Below are 27014 nucleotides of genomic sequence, written 5' to 3'. Positions count from 1 at the left end.
AAGAGCAATGACTGTCCGTTTTGTGAGTGATCCACTATCAGCTGCTATCTAAATGAACTCCACAGCAATTACTCTGCAATTATCAAATTTGAATATTGGAGATCCTAACCAGGAGAATAGACCCCGGGGTAGACTCAGAACTCAGTGGAGGGACTACATGTCCGATCTGGCCTTGGAACGTCTTGGGATACCCCAGGAGGAGCTGGAGGACGTTGCTGGGGAGAGGGACGTCTGGCGTGCCCTACTTAGCTTGCTGCCACCGCGACCCGACCCCGGAGAAGCGGCTGATGATGAGACGAGATGAGATGAGATGAGATGAGATGAGATGAGATCCTAACCAACCTCTTAATCTTTAGGCCTCTAGCTCAGGCCCCTGTTCGAAAATGACACGCCCAAAATGAATACAGTATATCCAAGAAACTACAAAGTCTATATGAATGATCTTTGTATCAAATTAAAGTTAACACTTGTGAGATGTAAGCATCAGTGCAGATGTTACTGGGTCAAAGTAAATGAAGATGGAACACAGCATAAATGAAGGATTTCATTACCGCCGAGCAAAACTGTATAGAGTGATTTGTAGTAGATCAGTCAAACTACCTCCAAAAATGACGAGAAGAGACTCCGGACTTAAAATCAGAAAATGTCCTTTAGTGAATAAAAGGGGCTGTACACTTACGCGCGTCATAGCGAGGAGTAAACAACTTGGCCGCTAATAACAAGCTAACCCAGGGGTGGCTAACCATGTGCCATGGAGAGCCATGTGTATGCAGGTTTTCATTCCAACCCGACTCCACACCAGGTGACTTCACTGATACATTCCTCCTCTTTGGTTGAAGGGTTGCTTATCAGTGAAATCACCTGGTGTGGAGTCCGGCTGGAATGAAAACCTTCATACACATTGCTCTCCATGGCACATGGTTAGCCACATGAGCTAACCGAACTAAATCAACGTCTCCAAAATGTAGATTCTCATAATCCCATTCTTCTTACTTCCGCTCTCACAGCATCATGGAAAATGTTGTCTTTTAACTACAACTGAAGAAACACTGCAGTCTCTAAATTATCCTCTGTACTTACTTTAAAAATAAAATACTCAAATGAAATGTACAGTCATTTAAACTCAATATTTGCCATATAAACTGGAATTAGCTGGATTATCAATTTATCGACAGCTCTTACCAAATAAACATTAGTTTCATCAAAATAAAGTCACAACATGACCTTGGAATTATGCAGTTGCAGCCCAAAACCTCTAGCAAACCATAGCACAATATGTGAACATTACCTGTGCCACGACTGAAGCATAAAAGGGGGGACAAGGGAAATTTAGAGGTTTTAGTAGAGGCATTTAGGTGGAATCTCCAAACAGGCTATTTGGGCACATTTGGGTATCGTCTGTGCCATTTGAAATTTCTCAGGTCTCCGTAAAATTTAATATTTAACGTGGTATAAAGTTAGTATTGCCAGTATTTCTGTTACAGTGAAAAATCATTTTCTTCGGTCTGACATTTTTTTTTCAAAGCACGTACAATGTTATCAAACTCTATTGTTGTATTGTGCTCTCTGCTGCGTAATGATCTCAGCTTACCTGAGCAATACTACACTTGATGCGCACCTATATCTCGGGAATCCATTTGTTGATTGGGACAGTTCAGCCCTCTATTGAAAGATCAAATCCTCTAGAAAGTAGTGCACTTGGGTAAATCTATGTCAATACTACGACTCAACCACCAGACAGAAACATAGACCGTGTGTTCGCATGGAAGGCTGTGAGGTAGGTCTACTGCAATTCCTTCCCCCATGCCATAGATATAATTACATTTATATAGCACTTTTCTAGACACCCCAAGCACTTCACATTGATGGGGGTAACTCACTTCAACCACCACCAATAAGTAGCTTCAACCTGGGTGATGCATGGCAGCCATTTTGCACCAGAACGCTCAGCACACATCAGCTTGAGGTGGAGAGGGAGGAGTCATTGAGCCAATTACATGGGGGGTGATGAGGTGGCCAGATGGAGACAACCAGGTTGGGAATTTTGCCAGGACACCAGGGAACCCCCTACTCTTTGCGATAAGTGCCATGGGATCTTTAATGACCACAGTGAGTCAGGACCTCGGTTTAACATCTCATCCGAAGGACGGCCTGATGAACTGAATAGAGAATGGTTGGAATTGACTTAAAGTGACCCACAGACATTAGAGTAGCCATTACTAGTGGTTTTATGTGACAAGACACAACTTTTGATTACAAAAACAGCTAAGGTAAGACAACTGGTAGTTGTAAATGTACAAAGGGAAAGTATGTTTAATTGTTCTTCGACTGTTTATTCAGTGAGTTCTGGTCGTACAGAGATTGGAGTTATACAGCTGGAATTTGCAGAATCTCAGTATTTGAAGGTGTCTGGCTGCAAGAGCTGGCGTTGGATTGGCTGGGGGAGCATGATCTGCTGTGTCTGGTGGGCCCAGGGACCACAGACCTGTCTGAAGCTGCGCCCAAGGAGGAAACACTGAGGGGGGTCTAACAGGACGTGGAAGCGGGGCAGGCTAAGCTAACTGCTAGCCCATGCAGACCAGCAGTTCCGACAGTCATCCTGGCGTTCGCTCTCTTGGACAGTGAAATATAAATATATATAAATATATATTGGATATATGTGTTTTTGTAGTTTTTGTAGTTTAGATATACAGTGCATCCGGAAAGTATTCACACCCCTTCACTTTCCCCACATTTTGTTATGTTACAGCCTTATTCCAAAATGGATTAAATTCTTTTTTTTTCTCATCAATCTACATACAATACCCCATAAAGACAAAGCGTAAAAGTTTTTGTAGAAATTTTTGCACATTTATTAAAAATAATAAACTGAAATATTGCATGTACATAAGTATTCACACCCTTTACTCAGTACTTGGTTGAGGCACCCTTGGCAGCAATTACAGCCTCAAGTCTTCTTGGGTATGAAGCTACAAGCTTGGCACACCTATATTTGGGGTATTTCTCCCATTCTTCTCTGCAGATCCTCTCGAGCTCTGTAAGGTTAGATGGGGAGCGTCGCTGCACAGCTATTTTCAGGTCTTTCCAGAGATGTTCAATGGGGTTCAAGTCTGGGCTCTGGCTGGGTCACCCAAGGACATTCACAGACTTGTCCCGAAGCCACTCCTTCGTTGTCTTGGCTGTGTGCTTAGGGTCGTTGTCGTGTTGAAAGGTAAACCTTCGCCCCAGTCTGAGATCCTGAGCGCTCTGGAGCAGGTTTTCATCAAGGATCTCTCTGTACTTTGCTCCATTCATCTTTCCCTTCATCCTGACTAGTCTCCCAGTTCCTGCCGCTGAAAAACATCCCCACAGCATGATGCTGCCACCACGATGCTTCACTGTAGGGATGGTATTAGCAAGGTGATGAGAGGTGCCTGGTTTCCTCCAGATGTGACGTTTGGCATTCAGGCCAAAGAGTTCAATCTTGGTTTCATCAGATCAGAGAATCTTGTTTCTCATGGTCTGAGAGTCCTTTAGGTGCTTTCTGTCAAACTCCAAGCGGGCTGTCATGTGCCTTTTACTGAGCAGAGGCTTCCATCTGGCCACTCTACCATAAAGGCTTGATTGGTGGAGTGCTGCAGAGATGGTTGTCCTTCTGGAAGGTTCTCCCATCTCCACAGAGGAACGCTGGAGCTCTGTCAGAGTGACCATCGGGTTCTTGGTCACCTCCCTGACCAAGGCCCTTCTCCCCCAATTGCTCAGTTTGGCTGGGCGGCCAGCTCTAGAAAGAGTCCTGGTGGATCCAAACTTCTTCCATTTACGAATGATGGAGACCACTGTGCTCTTTGGGACCTTCAAAGCTGTAGAAATTTTTTGTACCCTTCCCCAGATCTGTGTCTCGATACAATCCTTTCTCGAAGGTCCACAGACAATTCCTTTGACTTCATGGCTTGGTTTCTGCTCTGACATGCACTGTCAACAGTGGGACCTTATATAGACAGGTGTGTGCCTATCCAAATCATGTCCGATCAATTGAATTTACTACAGGTAGACTCCAATCAAGATGTAGAACCATCTCGAGGATGATCAGTGGAAACAGGATGAACCTGAGCTCAATTTTGAGTGTCATAGCAAAGGGTGTGAATACTTATATGTACATGCAATATTTCAGTTTTTTGATTTTTAATAAATTTGCAAAAATTTCTACAAAACCTTTTTCACTTTGTCATTATGGGGTATTGTATGTAGATTGATGAGAAAAAAAGGAATTTAATCCATTTCGGCATAAGGCTGTAACATAACAAAATGTGGAGAAAGTGAAGGGGTGTGAATACTTTCCGGATGCACTGTATATGCTCTTGTACTTTGGCTATGTGTTTTTGTCTGTGTTGCACTGCTGTAGGCCAGGGGAAATGATATTTCGTTTCATTTCCTGTGCACAGGTGCATGGACTGAAATGACAAATCTTCCTAATTCCTGATTTGAGGTGTTGTGTGTATAGCCTGAAAGAGAGATATCAGGAGTGCTGTGATTGCAAGCATGCAGTTTATGGCTCATGGGTTCTTCAGGGCATTCCTCTTTCTAACTGGCATAAATAAAACAACATCACTACTTGTATTTACTCATGTATTTTCTCACAAAATCTTACACAATCATGTGTGTGAATTAGTTAATTGTAAAGCGCTTTGAGTGGCTGTTGCAGCTAGAAAAGCGCTATATAAAATGCAGATTGATTGATTGATTGATGTACCATGCTCAGACTGAGAATTTTTCTTGCTACACGCTGGGTCAGTTGCTTGGTGTTTGACTTCGTATAGGTAGACATGGTTATGCTAGCCTACTAGCTGAGCTTCTTCCAGTCAAAACAGTATGCTAAGTGACTAAGTTACCACATGATTAAACGCCCTGTGAGGACTGCCCCCGCCGGCAGGGGGCTCTCGTGAGTAACAGGTTAAGCTGAGGGACTGTGCCTGATCTCTTTCTTGGAAAATGTCCTCCCTGCGCCGCCATGCCCTGAAAAGACACAAACAAAAATATATCTGCGCCCACTACAATTCTCACACGTAAATCCATGACGTGCTGTGTTAACAAACCAAATTTGTCTCTTTTTACGCACACAATGGCATAAGCGCCATGGCAGACTTGATGGATCTAAGGCTTAAAATTAAGACGTGTGAGAATTGATTCACTGCAAAATCGCAATACTAAGCTGTGACGATTTTCTCCTGGTTCGCAATGTTGAAGCACAATGAACAGATGATGTGAAGAGGTATGATGCAATATTTTCTACATCTCTGAATGTCTGAATTTGAATTGTTTGAATATTTATTTGGGGAAGCATTCTCATCTGAGCATGGCATTGTGTAGGTTATGTGTTCTCAACCATGACACATTATTATTTTATTTTTCACAAGAGATGTGTATTGTATCATACAATGGCAGTAAGCAGCTACAAGGGGAGCCACAGTCGAGTAATTGCTCAGCGCCTCAAGTCACCCTCTCTTTTTACCTGGCAAATTTAATCAATTTGAATCGTACCTTGGAGATATGCTCAACTCAGCACGACAGTGAAGCAGAGTAGTCGACACACACGCTGCCCACACTTGCACTGCACACAGATTCTTTCAGACTCACTCGCATTCTTACACACACACACACACACAGATATGCACATATTAAACACACAATCCAGACAGAGAAAGAATCACACAGACACAATCACAGAGCCACACAAGCACATCAGCACAATCATACACGTACAGTGCACAAATGCACACACTTACACAGACGCGTCTGCCTAAATCGAAACTAACACAAGAATCAATCAAACATCACTTACTTCTTGCCAGCACAACAAATCAACCACTGTCCTCCAACTGAAACTCAAATAAGACTGAATAAATGTCATTTAAGAGATTCTTTGACAAGATAGCAAGGAGTCTGTGTAGCGCATCCAGTTGTGCAAGACAAGCAATCTGCATCCTCTACAATGGCCATGTAACATGGCAACATATTATGCTAAAACCAACTCCACTGCATTAAAGCCAAGTAGTCGGGCATCCGGGTGGCGTAGCGGTCTATTCTGTTGCCTACCAACACGGGGATCGCTGGTTCAAATCCCTGCATTACTTCCGGCTTGGTCGGGTGTCCGTACAGATGCAATTGGCCATGTCTGCGGGTGGTAAGCCGGATCTAGGTATGTGTCCTGGTTGCTGAACTAGCGCCTCTTCTGGTCGGTTGGGGCGCCTATTCGGGCGGGAAGGTGGGAGGGGGAACTGGGGGGGATAGCATGATCCTCCCATATGCTACATCCCCCTGGCGAAACTCCTCACTGTCAGGTGAAAAGAAGCAGCTGGCGACTCCCCATGTACCAGAGGAGGCATGTGGTAGTCTGCAGCCCTCCCCGGGATCAGCAGAGGGGGTGGAGCAGTGACCGGAATGACTCGGAAGAGTGGGGTAATTGGCTTTGACCAATTAGGAGGAAGGGGGGGGGGCAAAAATCCAAAAAAAAAAAGGGGGAAATTACATCATTTACAGAACCACCCATGGGCAGCTATGTATTATGTGTGTCCTTGTTTGACACCACCAGCTCTGTGATAATTAGAAAACGTTACGAGCAATGTCAGAGAAAAGCACACAAGTCAGAAAAGCACACAAGTCAGAAAAGAACACATCAGATGAATGAGGGAAGGCTATACTGGCTTGTTGATAGGACAGGCATCAAATTTGAAAGGCTGAGGATTACGACAGTTACAGCCTGTACCACTTTTGAATCAAAAATGAAGCACAAGGGACTACCGGCTGACAGCAGTGCCTTATGTATTCCTTTATTGTGCTACAGGAAATAGGCTGTGTTAATCGCTACCACTTTGGAATTTGCAGTGAATCAGGTAAAAAATATTACAGTAGCTATAACTAATGGAGGCATTTTTTAACTGTATCTGCCTGCACAAAAACGGGGCCCCCAAACAATCAAAAGCCCCAAATTGAATTGCACACTTTCCATCAAGTGTGACAACAAAACCAGGGAATCAGCAACTTTTCCACAATGGCCGACAATATGTGAAAGCACCATCCCTGCATTTTAAACGCTCCCTGGCAAACATTTCAGTGATCTGTTTATTTGCTTCAAAAGGCTTCTGAATATAGGTTTGTGATTTTTTTTCCAACCTATGGAAGCGTTAAATCACCCCTGTCCATGCCTTTGTGCTGAGGAAATTTTAACAAAATAGGCGCACACACACACTAAAATTACTGTTTATGTCATGGAAGAACAGTTACAAGCCAAGCTACGTAATTTGTATAATGACTCCGTTAGAAGTTATCCATTGCCATTTTTCTCGACTTCGCCGTTCCTTCGAGTATACTTAAACACTTACAAACCAAACATAATTGGCTATTATGCCAACACATTGTATATTACACATGCATTTAACTGTACATAGACCTAAAAAAAAAAAAAAACGGCCAGGCAAATGCAAAAGAAAAAAGAAAAAAAAGCCATTAGCATGCATGCAGAGTTGCTAGTGTTCCTTTTTGTATGGATGGGACAATGTGTGTGCTAATTTGCAGTGGCACCAGCATGTAATTCCACTTCAGAGTAGAACTTTATTCCCAGGGCAAGGATGCTACTTAATAAAGTCTCATTTGGTGCTGTTTTCTGCTAAGCATGTGTTTAATGAAAAAGAAGTGGGGCTCCTAATTAGCATGACTCTGCAGGAAGTTGCACTGGAAGTACATGTGTGCACAGCCACTGGATTTTTAAAGTAGGCCCCATGCACAGTATTTTTTGCAACAACATATTGTATTTTCACAGACGGACATACAATGTTTTGGCAAGAATATGACTCCATTATGAGGTCCGTATCAGGAAAGCCATTTCAGGTTGTAATGTTTGTTTGTCTGGAATAACATCATTGTGGAGCAGTAATGGTATGGGCCGATACTGAAAATCTACAAATTTATCTCTGTTCAGTACCAATAAGATAGATGCATTTGCACATAAATATTTTTTGGCAGACACAATTTCCAAGCGACAAGGACATGCAATGCTTGACCGTGTGTTTTGGTTCACTGTAATAAATTTCCATCCTGACCTGACACATCATTTTATGTCATTTTTGTCGCAAAGATTTATTTTTCTTGAAATAGTTGAAAAATACTATTAAAATGGGCTGACAATTTGACTTGTTTTGCTGCATTTAACTTGATTCGAGAAAAAAAAAATCAAATCTCAGTATCTTGAAAGACTAAAATGAATAAGGCAAATCCATCCAATAGTAGCAAAGAAAAAAAAGAAAGAAAAAGAGCCTTGACAAATATGAATGATCTCGAACAGTGATTTGAAGTGAAGTGAAGTAATCTCACAGCCCAAGTTTTTGCTTTCCAATTATTTTAGTAAAATCAGGCTCAATACTAAATTAGATTTAATATTGAGTATACGTTTTGCCTTGTTTGGGTCCATCATCTGCTAGAAAAAATAAAGCTTTTCTCCTTTTTCCATCTTCATACAGACTTATTCATGCTGTAATCTATGCATCACACCAAACTAAGAGGAGACAACTACATTTAAGACATTGCCAGCAGAACCAGATATTTCAAGGAACAACGCATGGCTTGTGGGACAACACAGCAGCTGTAATAAAAGAAACAAACTGGTAATGCCCCATAATAGCTATAAATAAGTAATAGGGCACTTCTAGAAAATCATTGGTGCCAACCTGCCCTCCATTCAGGACTTATACCCTTCCAGAGTCAGGAAATGGGCAGGAAACATCACTGCAGACCCATCACACCCTGTTCCAACTCCTCCCCTCTGGTAGCCGCTACAGAGCACTGTACCCCAAAACAACCAGATATAAAAACAGTTTCTTTCCACGGGCTGTCATTCAATTGAACGCTTAACACTGTCAGATAAATCCAGCCATTTTGTATATACTGCACTGTACATTGTACTGTACATTGTGTGTATACTGGTATGCTCTGTCATGTCCATCTACCTCAGGCATGTATTTATAAGCAACCTGCTAACATCTGTTTCAGCATCTCTGATATATTCTCTGCACCATTGCACTTTATCATCTCTTACTTCACCTGTATTTAGTCAATTCTTGTGTATATATCTGAAGATTGTTGTGTTGTTATCCTATGTTAAGTACACGGAGACAGCCACGAAACTGGAGTCAAATTCCACGTATGTGCAAAATTACATGGCCAATAAAGATGATTCTGATTCTGATTCTGATTCTAAGCTCTTCCTACTCAATTGTGCAAATTAGCATACAGCTTAAAAACATCAATAACAGGGTGTCTGAGTAGCGTAGCAGGCTGTTCCATTGCCTATCAACAAAGGGGTTGCCAGATCAAATCCCCGTGTTACCTCCAGTTTGTCGGGCGTCCCTACAGACACAATTGGCCGTGTCTGTGGGTGGGAAGCTGGATGTAGGCATGTGTACTGGTCGCTGCACTAGTGCCTCCTCTGGTCGGTCGAGGCGCCTGCTGGGGGGCGGGGGGGGGGGGTGATCCTCCCATGCACTATGTCCCCCTGGTGAAACTCCCTACTGTCAGGTGAAAAGCGGCTGGCGACTCACATGTATCAGAGGAGGCATGTGGTAGTCTGCAGCCCTCCTCGGAACAGCAGAGCGGGTGGAGCAGTGACCAGGACAGCTCGGAAGAGTGGGGTAATTGGCCAGACACAATTGGGGAGGAAAAGGGGTAAATCCTATCAATACAGTTTGGGATGTTGTATCTCATACCTTCTTCCTTTTTTACCCAAACGTAAACTCTTCATAACAGCACCAACCAGACTAGACTGTCTAGACCAAAAGATCTGACATAACCTTAACCATTTAGGACTTAGTGCCTAACCTTAGCCTACAGATCTATAATAACATTGTCAACAATTATTCAAAAATTATAAGATGTCATTAATATTTTCAAGCATCTAATGTTGACATGTAAGACCTTATGAGTTCCCTATTACTCATTTATTAATCTTTATTTCAAGATACTCTTTACAAAGCATAACCAAATGTTTGATATATAAAATGGAGTGTTAAAACAACCATGGCAGAAAAGGCAAACTGGATTTGAGTGCGAGACCAATCAGCCTGTTTCGTCTGCTTCACACTGTGTCAAACTCTGAGGCAACACGGCAACACGCTGGCTCCAAAAAGCTGATGATCGCTGAAGATGGCTCTCTGATAGCTTTGCTTTAAATGCAGCTCGCCATTAACAGCACTTACTGGAATTGTTGTTCACGCCAGACACTGACTTGTTGTTCTCCACTTGTCTAGAGGTCAGTAAATGGAGGGTCGTGTTGGTGGAATTGAAGTCAGATTCCTTCCCACAGAGCAACGTATTGATACTGCCAATCATGTCCTCTTGGAAATCCAACACACTGGCTGACTTGAAGAGCATCGACGCCCGGAGTTTTGTCAGCTGAAGGCACACAGGAGAAATTCAGAATTTCAAACAATTTTAAGACCAAACAGCTATAACTACAGATCTTTTCTTTTACAGATGAAGTATACACTCAGTATTTTCAATAACATGTTTGGATCTGTATATGGAGCCGATAAGGATGACAAGCGAAAGGCTCACTAACCTCCTCAACCACCAGTACCGCATGAGCGGTGGTTTTCCCCAGCAGCTGGGCCATGTCGGCCGGGTTCAGATCCAGAGATGAAGGAAGCTAAAGAGAGTAAAGCAAAATTGGTTTTACACACTGATTCTCACAAGAAATCTGAAATATACTGGGGCAAAAAAATGAAAAGCTGTGTAAATTATGCCTGCAGAAATGTTAACATCATTTTAGTAAATTTCATCAAACCTGGCACCGAAAAAGCGGTTTGATTCGAGTGTGTGTGGTAAGGTGATCTGAATAGGTCATTTTCACATATGATGGTGCACAGTGCAGGGCCAAACCATGCCACGTGTATGACTGGAAAGAAACAAAAGGACTCGCAGAAACAAAGGCAAGCTCCCTACTCCACTATCATTTTTAAGTGTCAATAGTGGGTCTATGTTAACAAGAGACCCTATTGTCCTGCAATTTACAAAGCAATGCAACTCTGACATCCATGCAAAAGTCCATCCATCCATCCATTTTCCAAGCCACTTATCCTAATTAGGATCATGGGATGCTGGAGCCTATCCCAGCAGTCATTGGGCGGAAAGTGGGGAAACACCATGCAAAAGTCCATCCACCCAAAAGTCTATCCATGTAAAAGTGAAGGATTAAAACTGAATTCCTGGATTTTTCTACATTACAAAAGTTATTTAATCCATCTGAACCGTGGAGTCAGGTTACATGATACTAGCTGGTAACCATGTATGGAGACACCCAATGTTGAAATGACTGTGGTGACAGCTAATCTACCAATTCTGCAATAAATATTACAGTACAACAGTGTACCCATATAGTTTGTGATACATTAGACTATCTGTGTTAGCTTTGGTCCAAGCATTCTATTTTTATAAGGGTGGGAACTGCGAACTGCTGAGCTGATGACACACCAGCCAAAATGGCTGCTACACCTTGTTTATAGTTCTCACTATCAGAGGGAAGAGTAGATTAGGGAAATCATGGATTTCAGCATTCGTTTAAAAAAAAATGTTGGTTTTTTTTTAAAAAAATTTTTATATGCTTTATTAATCCTCATGGGGAAATTCATGCTCTGCATTTAACCCATCCTAGCTGTGTAGCTAGGAGCAGTGGGCAGCCGCGATACAGCACCCGGGGACCAACTCAAGCTCGTCTTGCCATGCCTCGGTCAGGGGCATAGATGGGAGTATTAACCCTAACGTGCATGTCTTTTTGATGGTGGGGGGGGGAGCACACGGAGAAAACCCACCGCAGACACAGGGAGAACATGCAAACTCCACACAGAGGACGACCTGGGATGACCCCCCAAGGTCGGACAACCCCAGGGTTCTAACCCAGGACCTTCTTGCTGTGAGGCAACAGTGCTAACCACTGGGACACCGTGCAGCCCAAATAAGACAAAACAATGTTCAGAAATACAGTTTGAATTCCGCTGATTACCGAGCCATTAAGTCCTGAGTATACTAAATGCCATTCAGTTTTACCTACTGCAGTATTGCGCAGGGACACCAAGATGGGTCCAAATGAGAAAACACAAGGTAAGTCTTTGGGCATGCTTTGAGCAAATCCACTGAAGCAGGGCAGGGAGACTTCAGTTTTGTATTATAAATGAATCATAAATATGGATAGATGGGGATCCCATGGGATCCTCCCATCAGCCACAAGACAAGCTTTCAAGGCTAATTTACTAAATTCAAACGTTTTACTGTTTGGTCATTTACTATTCCAAGCTGTTCTACAGCACATATGTCTTTTTCTCTGGTTGCAAAGAAGAACATTGTGAGAAATGATTCAAACGAAACGGAGTAACAGTAAAATTATGAACACATAAATCAAATATTTTAAAGGAAGTGGCAAAACCACACAATTGTGTTCAGAGTCCAAGTATTTGCTGCGATGAGCCCGTAAAACAGAGTTTATAAAGATTTACTCTGACATTTCAATGAACTCTTGAGGCAATCCACATTTGTCTGGCTGCTTTGGACTTCACGCCATCCCCCTGCATTGTGTTTCTAACCTTATTTCTGGAAACCCAAACACAGACTTGTGGAGCTGACATCGAAATCACCCACTGCCACTCACAACCTATGTGATAAACTCTGACTTTTCTCCTTGTCCTTTTCTGCACGTTGTTGTTGTGGTTGTTATCACAGTTATTCAGCAACTTTAAGCTTAGCGGGTGAGAGCCTGATGTTCTTTTACACCCTTTTGCTTGAGGCACTGAAGACCTCCTTTTTTTTCTTTCTTTCCTTTTTTTTTTTGACCATATCTGGTCTGGGCTTTCTTTTTTGTTGCCTGAAAATGCCTGTGGCTTAAATTGTTCTAATGCTCTCTGCTGCAAACTTCCTGCCTTATCACTTATTTATTGGATTTGCTGTACTGTCCATTTTTGCTCGAAGATAAAACTCAAAGGGAAGTGCAGGCTTTCATTGTCTCTGAGGGGCATCACAGGTTCAAAAGAGCCCTGCACTGATAAACAAATATTTTCCAATTGACTGCATGCATTTTGGACAGCTGCTGAAAACAACAGATGTACACATGGTAATGGCTAACACCGAGTGGCACCGAGGATGACTTCTCAACCGAGAACTAATTCACATATGAACTCCCACACTCAGTCACACGGGAAAGTATGCCGGTATTAAATATTTAGAGAGAGGTCTGATAAGTCCATAAATAAGTTCACTACTGCGCTAAGGTAGTGCAGACGAGTGTGATCTTGGAGAAAACTATTCAACTTCAAACTACCTCATTTAGATGTTCCTCCTCGTTATCATCATTATCGCCATCCATCCATTATCCGAACCGCTTATCCTGCTCTCAGGGTCCCGGGGATGCTGGAGCCTATCCCAGCAGTTATTGGGTGGCAGGCGGGGAGGCACCCTGGACAGGCTGCCAGGCCATCACAGGGCCGACACATTCACACACATACCCACCTAGGGACAATTTAGTACGGCCGATTCATCTGACCTACATGTCTTTGGACTGTGGGAGGAAACCGGAGTACCCAGAGGAAACCCACGCAGACACGGGGAGAACATGCAAACTCCACACAGAGGACGACTCGGGACGACCCCCAAGGTTGGACTACCCCGGGGCTCGAACCCAGGACCTTCTTGCTGTGAGGAGATCGTGCTAACCACTGCGCCACCATGCCACCCATCATCATTATCTTTAAATACAATAATAATTATTGTTGGTATCATTTAATCTGATACATTTCCAATTTATTTCAAAGCATAAACTTACAATGGATATAAAATGATGAAAAGAGTACACTCAAACTTTGTTAAAATAACTTGTGAAAAGTGTTTACTTGATAACAAATAGTGAAATAAAACCTTCATCTTGTGCAGTTAATTAAATGTTAACCAATTAAATAGACACAATGATGAGAAATATCAGAAATATCCTAATGCCCCAAATGAAGATACCACATTTCCAAGGACACATCATTTACTCCTGTCTTTCTTTTTGGAATTATTTTTGTATGATGGTTTTTGGCCCCCCTACTTTTATATTTCATATCCTGTTTTCACTGCCCTTACAAACAAATATCTGAACAAATATATTTGTGAATCTTTAATGAAAAGAGTTATATAACCTCTTCGACTCATTCCTCTTTGTCATTACTGTGATTGCTATAGAATTATTGTCATTCTTCTTCTGCTTCTTTCATTTCTTCCTCTTGTAGGTAGTAGCAATAGTAACAGTATTTGTAATAGTAGTAGTAGTAGTAGTAGTAGTAGTAGTAGTAGTAGTAGCAGGACCAGCAGGTCACTAAAGCAAACCGGTGCACCATTAACCTTCCCCATTACAGTATACACCAATCAGCCAAAACATTAAAACCACCTGCCTAATATTGTGTAGGTCCCCCTCATGCCGCCAAAACAGCTCTGACCCATCGAGGCATGGACTCCACAAGACCTCTGAAGGTGTCCTCTGGTATCTGACACCAAGACATCAGCAGCAGATCCTTTAAGTCCTGTAAGTTGCAAGGTGTGGCCTCCATAGGGCAGACTTTTTTTTCCAGCATATCCCAGAGATGCTCGATCGGACTGAGATCTGGGGAATTTGAAGGCCAAAGCGACATCTTGAATTCTTTGTCATGTTCCTCAAACCATTCCTGAACAATGTGTGCAGTGTTGCAGGATGCTTTATCCTGCTGAAAGAGGCCACTGCCATCAGGGAGTACCGTTGCCATGAAGGGGTGTACTTGGTCTGCAACGATGTTTAGGGAGGTGGTACATGTCCAAGTAACATCTGCATGGATGCCAGGACCCAGGGTTTCCCTGCAGAACATTGCCCAGAGAATCACACTGCCTCCACCGGCTTGCCTTCTTCCCGTACTGCATCCTGGTGCCATCTCTTCCCCAGGTAAGCAACGCACACGCGCCTAGCTGTCCAAATGATGTAAAACAATACGTGATTCATCAGACCAGGCCACATTCTTCCATTGCTCCATGGTCCAGTTCTGATGCTCATGTGCCCATTGTAGGTGCTTTCAGCGGTGGACAGGGGTCATCATGGGCACTCTGACCAGTCTGCAGCAACGCAGCCCCATACACAGCAAGCTGCCATTCACTGTGTTCTGACACCTGTCTATCATAACCAACATTAACCTTTTCAGCAATTTGAGCTACAGTAGCTCCTCTGTGGGACTGGACCAGTCGGGATAGCCTTTGCTTCCCACGTGCATCAATGAGCCTTGGGCGCCCATGACCCAGTTGCCGGTTCACCAGTTGTCCTTCCTTGGACCACTATTGGTAGGTACTGACCACTGCATACCGGGAACACCCCAACAAGACCTGCCGGTTTAGAGATGTTCTGACCCAGTCATCTAGCCATCACAATTTGGCCACTGTCAAGGTCGCTTAGATCCTTACACTTGTCCATTTTTCCTGCTTCCAACACATCAACTTCAAGAACTGACTGTTCACTTGCTGCCCAATATATCCCACCGCCTGACAGGTAATGAGATAATCAATGTTATTCACTTACCTGTCATTGGTTTTAATGTTTTGGCTTATCGATATGTGTGTGTGTGTGTGTGTGTGTGTGTATGTAAATACTATTTATCTATTTAGTAAATTGGTCGTGGAGAAAAACACGAGACTATGTGTGAAAGCACATGATGTACGCCATGTGATATAGCCTGAAAAGAGACTATCGACTGTTGCTTTTAAACCTGCACATGATCATTGGCTAATATTGGCCAGTGGGTTATCCCTAACAAGGGGAATACTGTTGTGGATTAGTTTTGCAGACTGGTATTGATGCTAATTAATTTCACCAGCAGTGACAGCTAGAACATTATCTATGTAATTTATAAATAGTTGCCTTCTGTGTTAAGTTGAACTGTTATATTATTATTATCATCAACATCATCATCACCATAACTATTATTGTTATTATTATTATTATCATCACATAATTACCATTACAGTCATCTTTTAAAGGCTCAGCAATATAATTTGTTACCTTAAAACGACACTGTACTTTAAGCAGGGACTAAATAGATTTAACTCTGCCCCGCCCCTCATAGCTATTGTTGCTATGTATAGTACACTTCCAAGACAAGCTACATTGTTATTGCTTTAATGTGACATTAACATGGTGACGATGCTTGGGATGACATAAATCTGTTTTAAAGTTTCCCCAACAAAACCTTTTCACCATTCCCTTCTCTTTTAGCTTGGTCCATTAAATTATCTAGCTTCATCTACTACTGAGCTGCTGCTCTCTGTTGCTCTTGTGGGGTACTGGAACAGTGTCGCAGTCATATGATGGAGGCTGTGGAGAGAGTAGTTTAATGCTGATTGGTCGATCGATGTGTCAGACATTAATTTGCAAATAGTCAGTTACATGCCTACTCGCTTCTGTTGCCGAAGCAATACAATGCTATAACACACTGACGCACAAAATCATCTTCGTCATGAACCACATTTTGGACCCAGACTGATATCCTCTTTCTTTTGTAAATTGTAAATCTTCCTGCCAAAACCAGTGACTTCTGGTTTTACTTGCTTAAAGGGAAAAAATTAAAATTTTCAACACTATCTTTACATAAAATGTTGGAGGGATAACACCCAATAAGCAGTCATTTTATTGAGCAGTCTTTGCTGTATCTCTGCAACACCACCGAAATTGTGCAATAAAGTGAATCGCCATCTTTGGCGGCCTTCTCTGCAACAGCTGTGTTGCAATGTTATTCTCATTTTCATATATAATGTAGCCTATTTTTGAAAGTTAAAGTCTGTCAGCCAAGCGGACCCAGCAGTCAGTCTGGGTTTTCTTTTCTGGAAACAGGTTCAGCTGAGAAGGCCCGCCCGCCCCACTGCTGTACTAATTGGACAGCAAAGAAAATGCTTGGTGATGTAGACTATTTTTCTGCTCAAACTTGAATGTTTTCAAACTTCAGGCAATCAAGGCGTGTAAAAAGTGCAGCACCCAGCCCGTGTTACCTCCGGTCGGGCTTCTCTACAGACACAATTGGCTGTGTCTGCAGGTGGGAAGCCGGATGTGGGTATGTCTCCTGATTGCTGCACTAGCGCCTCCTCTGGCTGATTGGGATGCCTGTTTGGGGGGGGAGGGGGGAGCGGGGGGAATAGCGTGATCCTCGCACACGCTACATCCCCCTGGTGAAACTCCTCACTGTCAGGTGAAAAAAAGCGGCTGGCGACTCCACATGTATCAGAGGAGGCATGTGGTAGTCTGCAGCCCTCCCTGGCTCGGCAGAGGGGGTGGCGCAGCGACCGGGACAGCTCGGAAGAGTGGGGTAATTGGACAGGTACAGTTGGGGAGAAAAAGGGAAAAAAAAAAAAACACCACAAAAAAAAAAAGAAATGGATAAACAATGTCACACTATCACGTACAGTGTAACACAATGCATTAACCTTGAAACAACACGGCTAAAAAAGGTGGGGGAAAAAAAACGTTTTCCCCTGAACGGTTCACAATAACAGACGGACAGTCTCACCTTATTGAGCACTTTTGTTGCATCAAGGTTTTGCAGTACAACTTGCCGGCTGTTTGCCAGTTGCTGTGGACTGAGTGCGCAGGTGACATTTTGAAAGGCCTTCTTTTCAGCCGGGCTGCTGAACTGAATATATTCATGTTGATTTGTCCCCTCACACACAATGCTTCGCAGGGTGCCTGGCCTTGGGACGCCCATCATCTGGGGGAAAAAACATCAACTTTAGCAGAAGTTGACACAACAACCTTATATCCTTCCACATTTTATTTAAGAATTTCTTCTTGATGATATGGGTGCATTTGTGTTGTGCTGTTTAAGTTGTTGTTAGCATAGGTCAACTGTCAAGTTCACACACCAAGTATTTTTCAAATGTCATTCAAGCCTTATTCTGCAACAGTCTAACCCCTTAAATATACTGTCGTGAAAATATACACATACAGTGCCATCCACCATCAGAGCAACACAAACCGCAAAACTGAGCGATATAAACATTAACTTGCAATTGCACATGTATATACACACAATTAAAGGTGGATATTTGCTATTAGAGACCCTTTTTAAATATATTTCTACTTTTTTTTTGTGGATTTTTTTCCATCTTCTTCTCCCCAATTTTACTTCACCAATTACCCCACTCTTCCGAGCCATCCCAGTCACTACTCCACCCCCTCGGTCGATCCGGGGAGGGCTGCAGACTACCACATGTCTCCTCCGATATATTTGGAGTCACCAGCCGCTTCTTTTCACCTGACAGTGAGGAGTTTCACCAGGAGGACGTAGCGCGTGGGAGGATCACGCTATTCCCCCAAGTACCCCACCCCCAACAGGCACCCCGACCGACCAGAGGAAGTGCTAGTGCAGCGACCAGGACACATACCCACATCCGGCTTCCCACCCGTACACATGGCCAATTGTGTCTGTAGGGATGCCCGACCAAGCTGGAGGTAACACGAGGATTCGAACCAGGATCCCCGTGTTTTTAATAATAATAATAATAATAATAATACATTTTATTTGTGGGCACCTTTCAGAGCACTCAAGGACACCTTACAGAACACAGTAAAAACAAGCAGCACTGTATCAGAAAGTATAAAATCAAAACAAAGCGGGGTAGACAATACCCTCAAGGTTGAAAGAGAGTCAATGTTGTGAATGTCTTGTGGGAGAGAGTTCCATAGGCGGGGGGCAGAAGGACTGACGGCTCTAGTCCCCATGGTAGCCAAGCGGGCCGATGGTGTAGTGAGTTTGAGAGCAGAAGAGGATCTGAGAGTGCGGGAGGACGTGTGGATATGAAAGAGTTCGAACAGATACGAAGGAGCTAGGTTATTAAGGGCCTTAAAGGTGAGGAGCAGGACCGCTATGCTACCCGGAGGCCCCAAATATCCTTCCACTTAATAGCGATAGACAGAAAGTGGGGTGGGGGGGGGTTTAATGCGGGGGGGAAGAGGCAGGCATACAACAAAGGTTGTGTACTAGCATGGGGCCTTGCCTGAGAGGAGAACGAAGCAGAGAGAGAGAGAAAAGAGCTCTCACATTTCTGGATCTCAAAACCTTGAACTCAAAGTTTATTATGAGAAAAATACAAACCTCTTCTTGTAACATACTGGCATGCATGAAAAAAAGTCAGATATGCTCCACTGCATTGCCAAAGCCCTTGACTACATAAAGAAAACTGTTGCAGCTACATATGATGTATAAGACCATTAGATTACTAGGCTCTTCAAACAAAGAGCTTTGGGTTTAGGTTAAAGCGTGCTTTTGCTGCCGTACGTCTGAAGCTAAGTTCTAACCTGACATTAGATTATCAGAATCTATTACCATGTCTTTCAAAAAACATCTAAAGACCCATCATTTTTCTCCAGCTTTTTGCTCTACCTGACATTTTACACTTTGTGTTTGTCTGAGGCTATTTGTTGGCTGGTTTTGTTTCTACATCCTTAAGAACTACTTTAGAACCTTGGTTTAAAAAGGTGCCACATAAAATTAAAAGTTTTACCCCCCCTTTACCTACATTTGCTAACGTCTCCGATTAAAGCCCACATCTGGATCATTCATCGATCACCTCACCACCAGTAGGGTCGATCTATGAACGCATCTTCGTCTGGTTATCTTAGAACTGAAAAACATTAGTCCTCCGCTGACCGAATTGTTCAATGTTCGCTCCTGGAGCGACAAAAGCCTGCTTATTTCTGAATTCCCAACTGACAAACTCATCATCCTCTGTCAAAAGCCACACACACAAACACCGGCGACCTTTGCTGTCTCACCTGTTTCACCCTCCCAAAGGACCCCCAACTGACATGCAAGAATTTAATAATTCACCCAGTTTATATATATATATATACACACATACATACATATATATATAAGCTATATATATAAGCTCTATATATAAGATATATATATATATATAGTGGTGAGCTATGGTTACTTCATTCAAAGGTGACACACGAGAACCACCACTAGTTGACGCTTGGCAGACAAAGGTCCCTAGTAGTTGCTGTGAAGGGCAAGGCGTCTCCTCATTCCAATTCAAAAATGTCATTGTTTCAGTTATTAATTCAGGGAATTTTCTGGATTATTTCTATGTTGAGCTGTCCGTGATGCTGAAAGTGCACATAATGCATTTAAGTTTAAGTCCAAAAATATATTGTAATTGGGGCGTCTGGGTGGCATGGCGGTCTGTTCTGTTGCCTATCAACACGAGGATTGCTGGGTCGAATACCCGTGTTACCTCCAGCTTGGTCGGGCATCCCTACAGACACAATTGGCCATGTCTGCGGGTGAGAAGCCAGATGTGAGTATGTGTCCTATTTGCTACACTAGTGCCTCCTCTGGTCGGTTCGGGCACATGTTCAGGGGTGGTGGGGACTGAGGAGAATAGAGGACTCCTCCACGCGCTATGTCCCCCTGGTGAAACTCCTCAAAGTTACTACTTTTGGCTGCTCCCGTTAGGGGTCGCCACAGTGGATCATCCGTTTCCATTTCTTCCTGTCTTCTGCATCTTCCTCTGTCACACCAGCCACCTGCATGTCCTCCCTCACCACATCCATAAACCTCCTCTTTAGCCTTCCTCTTTTCCTCTTCCCTGGCAGCTCCATATTCAGCATCCTTCTCCTAATATACCCAGCATCTCTCCTCCACACATGTCCAAGCCATCTCAATCTCGTTTTGTCTCCAAACCGTCCAACCTGAGCTGTCCCTCTAATATACTAATTCCTAATCCTGTCCTTCGTCATCACCCCCAATGAAAATCTTAGCATCTTCAACTCTGCCACCTCCAGCTCCACCTCCTGTCTTTCCATTAGTGCCACAGTCTCCAAACCATACAACATAGCTGGTCTCACAACCATCATGTAAACCTTCCCTTTAACTCTTGCTGGTACCCTTCTGTCACAAATCACTCCTGACACTCTTCTCCACCCACTCCACCCTGCCTGCACTCTCTTCTTTACCTTTCTTCTGCACTCCCCGTTACTTTGGACAGTTGACGCCAAGCCAACTGTCCAAGTCCTCACTGTCAGGTGAAAAGAAGTGGCTGGCGACTCCACATGTATCAGAGGAGGCATGTGGTAGTCTGCAGTCCTCCCCAGATCTGTAGAGGGGGTGGAGCAGCAACTGGAACGGCTTGGAAGAGTGGGGTAATTGGCCAGATACAATTGGGGAAAAAAGGGGGAATTTTTTTTTGATACAAACCAACTTGAATCTTTGCCCCCCCCCTTCTCCTTTATTTATTTATTTATTTATTTTTGTGGGGTGGGGCCCCACATTAGCCCTTGAAACGGGCCCCCAGATGCTTAAGGCCACCCATGCGCACACACAGTTGTGCAGAAGCAGAGAACTGTGCCAAACGACTAGCGTCAAATGTTGCCTGTAATGCAAACAGGGAGCACCAAGCTGAAGCACGTGAATAATGCAATGTTCATCAGTTTTTAGCACTGCCCTAGCACCTTTCCCCAAAGAAAACAAACCTGTAAGAACACAAACAATGGGGAATAAAAGATTGTTCTGAGCAGTGGTGGAGCATCAAGTTGATGCTAGACACCACCATTGTGGGGGTTTTTTTTGTTTTTTTTTTTGCTTCACAAGCATCGACCAGCACCTGTGTGTTCTGGCCTTCACTGAGAGGCAACAACACACACATGATTACTATCACCTCGATCAAAACAATCCATGTGGTTTTTCACACACTGACCTGCATCCCTCATGTAGCTGCAGTGGCAGAGGGGGTTACTCTTCTCTCCTGCTTCGCTCCCAGAGCTAAAATTGTAAATCTTCCTCAGTGTTCAACCTTTGAACATCTCATGGTCATACTGTCTGCTCTCCGCCAACTGATCATTTCAACTATCTACTGTCTGCCCACGCCATCAGCTGAATTACTTGCTGAACCGTGCTCCCTGCTGACCGCTGTCTGCGTCATGTCACCTAATGTGCTCCTCCTGGGTGATTTTGACATTCACATGAAACCCCAAGTCGACAGACACACCCTTGCAACAGACCTTCTTTCTCTACCTGACTGACCAGATATTAGTCAACATTTTACCTTCCCCGCCCATAACAATTACACACTCTGGACTTAGTTGGTAGTTCGCTCCAGCGGTCTGTCTCCTGCCCTGACTGACATGCTGCTCTCCATCTCTGACTGACACAAAGCGGTCGTGTTCCAGGTCCCTGCCCAGATACTCGAGGAAAATGCATAATGCCCTGTCACACTGCAAAACATCAAAAACATTACAAAAGTCTGATCTCATTCACCCGATGAACGCTACATCGCCCCCTCCCTTCCGACAGCTGTGCAGCCCCCGACGACCAAGTCACTACCTACAACAGCTGTCTCTCCTCCAGTGTTTGAACAGAAGGTCTTTTGGAGGGATCCCTGAAAAGTTGTGTCTTTGTGTGTGTGTGTGGGGGGGGGGTGAGAGATATTGGCATTTATTCACTAAAATCTTACTGTACACAGCCTCTCATAAGTGCTGGGAAATTTGGAAAATGTTAATATTGTGATCGTCTCAGTCTCTGGGAACTTTACACAGTATTGACATACATCATGGTATCTTATAAATGACATGTAAATAAAATATAACTTTTTCTTTATTGTTGCCATACTTTAGTACTTTCACCTTAAAGGGGGAAACAAAATTTTTTTGGAATTTCCTTTTCCCCCAAATTGTATCCGGCCAATTACTCCACTCTTCCGAGCCATCCCAGTCATTGCTCCACCCCTTTTGCCGGTCCAGGGAGGGCTGCAGACTACCACATGCCTCCTCCGATACAGTCACCAGCTGCTTCCTTTCACCTGACAGCGAGGAGCTTCACTAGGTGGAAAGCGCTACATAAAATGCAACTTGACTGATTGATTGATGTAGCGTGTGGGAGGATTGCGCTATTTCCCCCCCAGTCCCCCTCCTCCTCCCTGAACAGGTGCCCCAACCAACCAGAGGAGGCACTAGTGCAGTGACCAGGACACATACCCACATGCGCCTTCCCACCCACAGACTTGGCCAATTGTGTCTGTAGGGACGCCCATCCAAGCCGGAGGTAACACGGGGATTTGAACCGGCGATCCCCATGTTGGTAGACAACGGGATAGACCGCTATGCTACCCGGACGCTCCTGTGTTGTTCTATGTTAAGCACACTGAGAGAGCCACGAAACCGGAGTCAAACTGGAGTCAAAGTCCATATATGTGCAAACTTACATGGCCAATAAACGTGATTCTGACTCCGATTAAATTAATGCCTTTCTATTAATGTTATTACTTGTTTTTGCATATGTTGCTGACCTGATCCCTCATCACAAACACTGAATAGTCCAGAATGGACTCCATGTTATTTCACACGTGACAAGTAAAGACTCTGAACTTTGATATCTGCATACATTTCCAAAAATATCAAACTCAAGAACCCAACTGAGGTTCATCACATTGAACTGTCTGGTAAAGTATAAAGTATAATATCAAACCAAAATTGGTTCTTAAATAACACTCCCTCAAGTAGTTCCCAGCTCATTTTGTGAGAAATTTCAGGCAGCAGATTCTCGCCATCATTCATTTAGACAACAATATTGTGTATCATGATATAACAATATCCTTATTTCATCCTGATGCAATACCACCAAACGATGATAAATGATAATACTGAATTACTGTCCAGCCCCTGACTCTGACGCTCAATCTGCTTTGACCGGCAACAGACATGATGCACTGGGGATGAGCACAAACCATTTCCGGTGAGCCGCTAGATGGGCTGCATGCATTCAGAAGAAGTGGTGAAAATCATAATATCCATCCATCCATCCATTATCCAAGCTGCGTATCCTAATTAGGGTTGTGGGATGCCGGAGCCTATCCCAGCAGTCATTGGGCGGAAGGCGGGGAAACACCCTGGACAGGTCGCCAGTCCATCACAGGGCCGCCACATTCACACCTAGGGCCAATTTTGCAAGTCTGATTCACCTGACCTACATGTTTTTGGACTGTGGGAGGAAACCGGAAATCATAATACTTATCATAATACTTACGTAGACTTAGATCGAGGCTTATGTCGGTAGCTCTGGTAAAATGCATACAGTTAATAGCGCTCTGGTTACTTGCTATAAAATTGTGGCTTTTAATTTATAAATCGAGATCTCACTCAACCGCTGTGATGGTGGTTGAAATAAAGGAATTTCCAGAGACTGAAGATTGTGTCGTTCCTATCCGCATGCTTACTTGCCGTAAAAAATTAATTAAGCCAACACTTTGCTTTTAATTCAGCCTCTCCTCTTTTTTCCCGATTGAGAACTTCTTCTATGCATCAAGTTGACGTTTTGCGTCACACACATGATGGTAGCCCTAGTGGGCCCAGGGGAATACCCGAGAAAAAAATGCAAAGAAAAAACTTTTAATACATGGTGATTTATCAGTATTAGGTGGCTGTGAATGTGAGAGTAGTGAAAGTGAGAGTAGAGAGCCAGTTGAGGACAGTGTGGAGAGGTGGAGGTATGTCCTGGAGAGAAGAGGAATGAAAGTGAGTAGGAACAAGATGGACTACATAGTGGAATGGTGAGGACACAAGGAGTAGAGGTGTCAAAGGTGGATGAGTTTAAATACTTGGCATCAACTGTCCAAAGTAACAGGGAGTGCAGAAGAGAGGGGAAGAAGAGAGTGCAGGCAGGGTGGAGTGGGTGGAGAAGAGTGTCAGGAGTGATTTGTGACAGAAGGGTACCAGCAAGAGTTAAAGGGAAGGTTTACAAGATGGTTGTGAGACCAGCTATGTTGTATGGTTTGGAGACTGTGGCACTAATGAAAAGACAGGAGGTGGAGCTGGAAGTGGAAGAGTTAAAGATGTTAAGATTTTCATTGGGAGTGATGAAGAAGGACAGGATTAGGAGCGAGTACATTAGAGGGACAGCTCCAGTTGGACGGTTTGGAGACAAAGCAAGAGAGACTAGATTGAGATGGTTTGGACATGTGTGGAGGAGAGATGCTGGGTATATTGGGAGAAGGATGCTGAATATGGAGCTGCCAGGGAAGAGGAAACGAGGAAGGCTAAAGAGGAGGTTTATGGATGTGGTGAGGGAGGACATGCAGGTGGCTGGTGTGACAGAGGAAGATGCAGATGACAGGAAGAAATGGAAACAGATGATCCACTGTGGCAACCCCTAACGGGAGCAGCCAGAAGAAGAACAACAACAACAACAACAACTGCACAATGGAAATAATGGATGAGAATGGCATAGGTTAATTACATTAGGAAAAGGTATCTGCAGTCCTGCTGATGGTAGTAAACTCTTTAAATCTATGGTTTAAATCCTTTTTTTTTAAATCCAATATGTCAACAGCTTGTACTGCGAAAAGCGCAACAGCCAGCACCATCTTAGCACCCAAAGTCAACAGCTCTGGTCAGTAGTGGTTGGCGAAGATGTTGCGATTGCCGGGGTTTAACAGAGCTAAAGATAGCTTTGCTGACAAAAGTTTTTAGCCAGCCAACAACCCAGAAAAGCAAGATACATCAGCAAAACTTAAAATCGTTCATCTACAGACTGGTTTGTTTGAGCATGTTAAAAGTGACTGAACACCTTACTTGCATCTCTAGACACGTACGGCCTTTTATGAGAAACCGTACCTCCCATGAAACCACATGGGCAATACCAAGAGATAGACTGAGGGAGAAGCTGAGAAAGAATAGCAGATTACAGTGGGGATTATGTCGATTTAAAAAACTCAAAATCATTAATGTCTTATAAAAGCTTTTTTTTTTTTTAGATTACACTCAATCACAAACATTTTTACCAAGTTACGCACAAACTTCGTAAAGTTTGTGTGTAAAGTCCCTTACTAAGTTCTCAGTAATGACTAGTAGGAGTGGTGCAACCCGTTTTTATTTAACGTGGTGAAAAATCTGATCCATTAAATACATATGGGACAACTAAACTTAGCACTGTAGTCAGGACTTACACACAACTGGCGCAACTGGTCCCAGTTCAATTACAAGGGGCTTCACATCTAACGACAACATCAATGGGCAATGTCAAGACCGTTTTCTACACTGTTTAACGTATGCTTCAAACGTTGGTGACCCCCCCTCCCAACATGTACCCCGATCTCTGTGATAACTTCCTATATACGTATCTTTTCCAGCCAAAAACTGACAATAGAGACAAAAGTGTATGTTGGCCCTGTGTGATGGCCTGGTGACTTTTCCAGGGTGTCCCTCCCCGCCACCCAATGACTGCTGGGATAGGCTCTAGCATCCCAGAGACCCTGAGTGCAGGATACGCGGTTCGGATAATGGATGGATGGATCGAAGTTCTACCACCCGGCACCCTCAGGGTCAGCGCCTTGCCGCTCCAGGATGAATACTTCTATTGACCTGCCTTTCACCAACACTCTCACCGCTGTTATACCTGTGTGTGGAGCATGTATACGCAATGTCATTATTTCATTCAAGTCCAAACCGAACCCTGTTCCTACCACGCTGGTCAAAGTTGCCCTCCCTGCCCTTTTGCCTCTACCAACCCAGATAATTAATTCATCTCTGCTGTCCGGCTCTATTCCCACTCTCTCTTTTGAAAAAAAAAACTGCTATCACACCTACATGGTAAAATTCTGGTTCAGATTATAAAAACCTCACTTCATCTCTAACCTTCCATTCCTCTCCAAAGTTCCCCAATGTGTGGTAGCAGTCCAAGTAAAATCCCACCTGGACAAGAGAAACCTCATTGCACCTTTTCAATCTGGATTTCCACTAAAGCACAGCACAGAAGCTGCCCTCATTAAAGCCCCAGATAGAATACATGACTTTTATAATGGTATCAGAATGAGCACAAGACAAGGCACTGCAAACTTAACAATCAAAATAAAAATCAAATTTTAATTTATTTTATTTGATATAATTTTAATATGTATTTATTTCATGATTTATTTCATCACTGACCAGCTCACTACACAAGCATGTTATGATTTGTCTAAAT

At 43.5% G+C, this 27014-nt stretch overlaps 1 protein-coding gene across 1 annotated transcript in view; it reads right to left on the bottom strand.

Annotated features, from left to right (window-relative positions):
* LOC130130640 (phospholipid-transporting ATPase ABCA1-like) overlaps nucleotides 1-27014 on the bottom strand; it is a 302901-nt gene that overhangs the window by 257432 nt on the left and 18455 nt on the right. Inside the window, exons 6-8 of the mRNA XM_056300397.1 lie at nucleotides 17565-17762; nucleotides 10586-10672; nucleotides 10224-10419 (exon numbers count right to left, since the gene is read on the bottom strand). Coding sequence (XP_056156372.1) covers nucleotides 10224-10419; nucleotides 10586-10672; nucleotides 17565-17762 — 481 coding nt within the window. The remainder of the gene's footprint in view (nucleotides 1-10223; nucleotides 10420-10585; nucleotides 10673-17564; nucleotides 17763-27014) is intronic.

Source organism: Lampris incognitus, chromosome 20 (genome assembly GCF_029633865.1).
Source record: "Lampris incognitus isolate fLamInc1 chromosome 20, fLamInc1.hap2, whole genome shotgun sequence".
NCBI lineage: Eukaryota > Metazoa > Chordata > Actinopteri > Lampriformes > Lampridae > Lampris > Lampris incognitus.
Note: the sequence above shows the minus strand (reverse complement) of the source record. Positions and strands in the feature narration are given on the sequence as shown.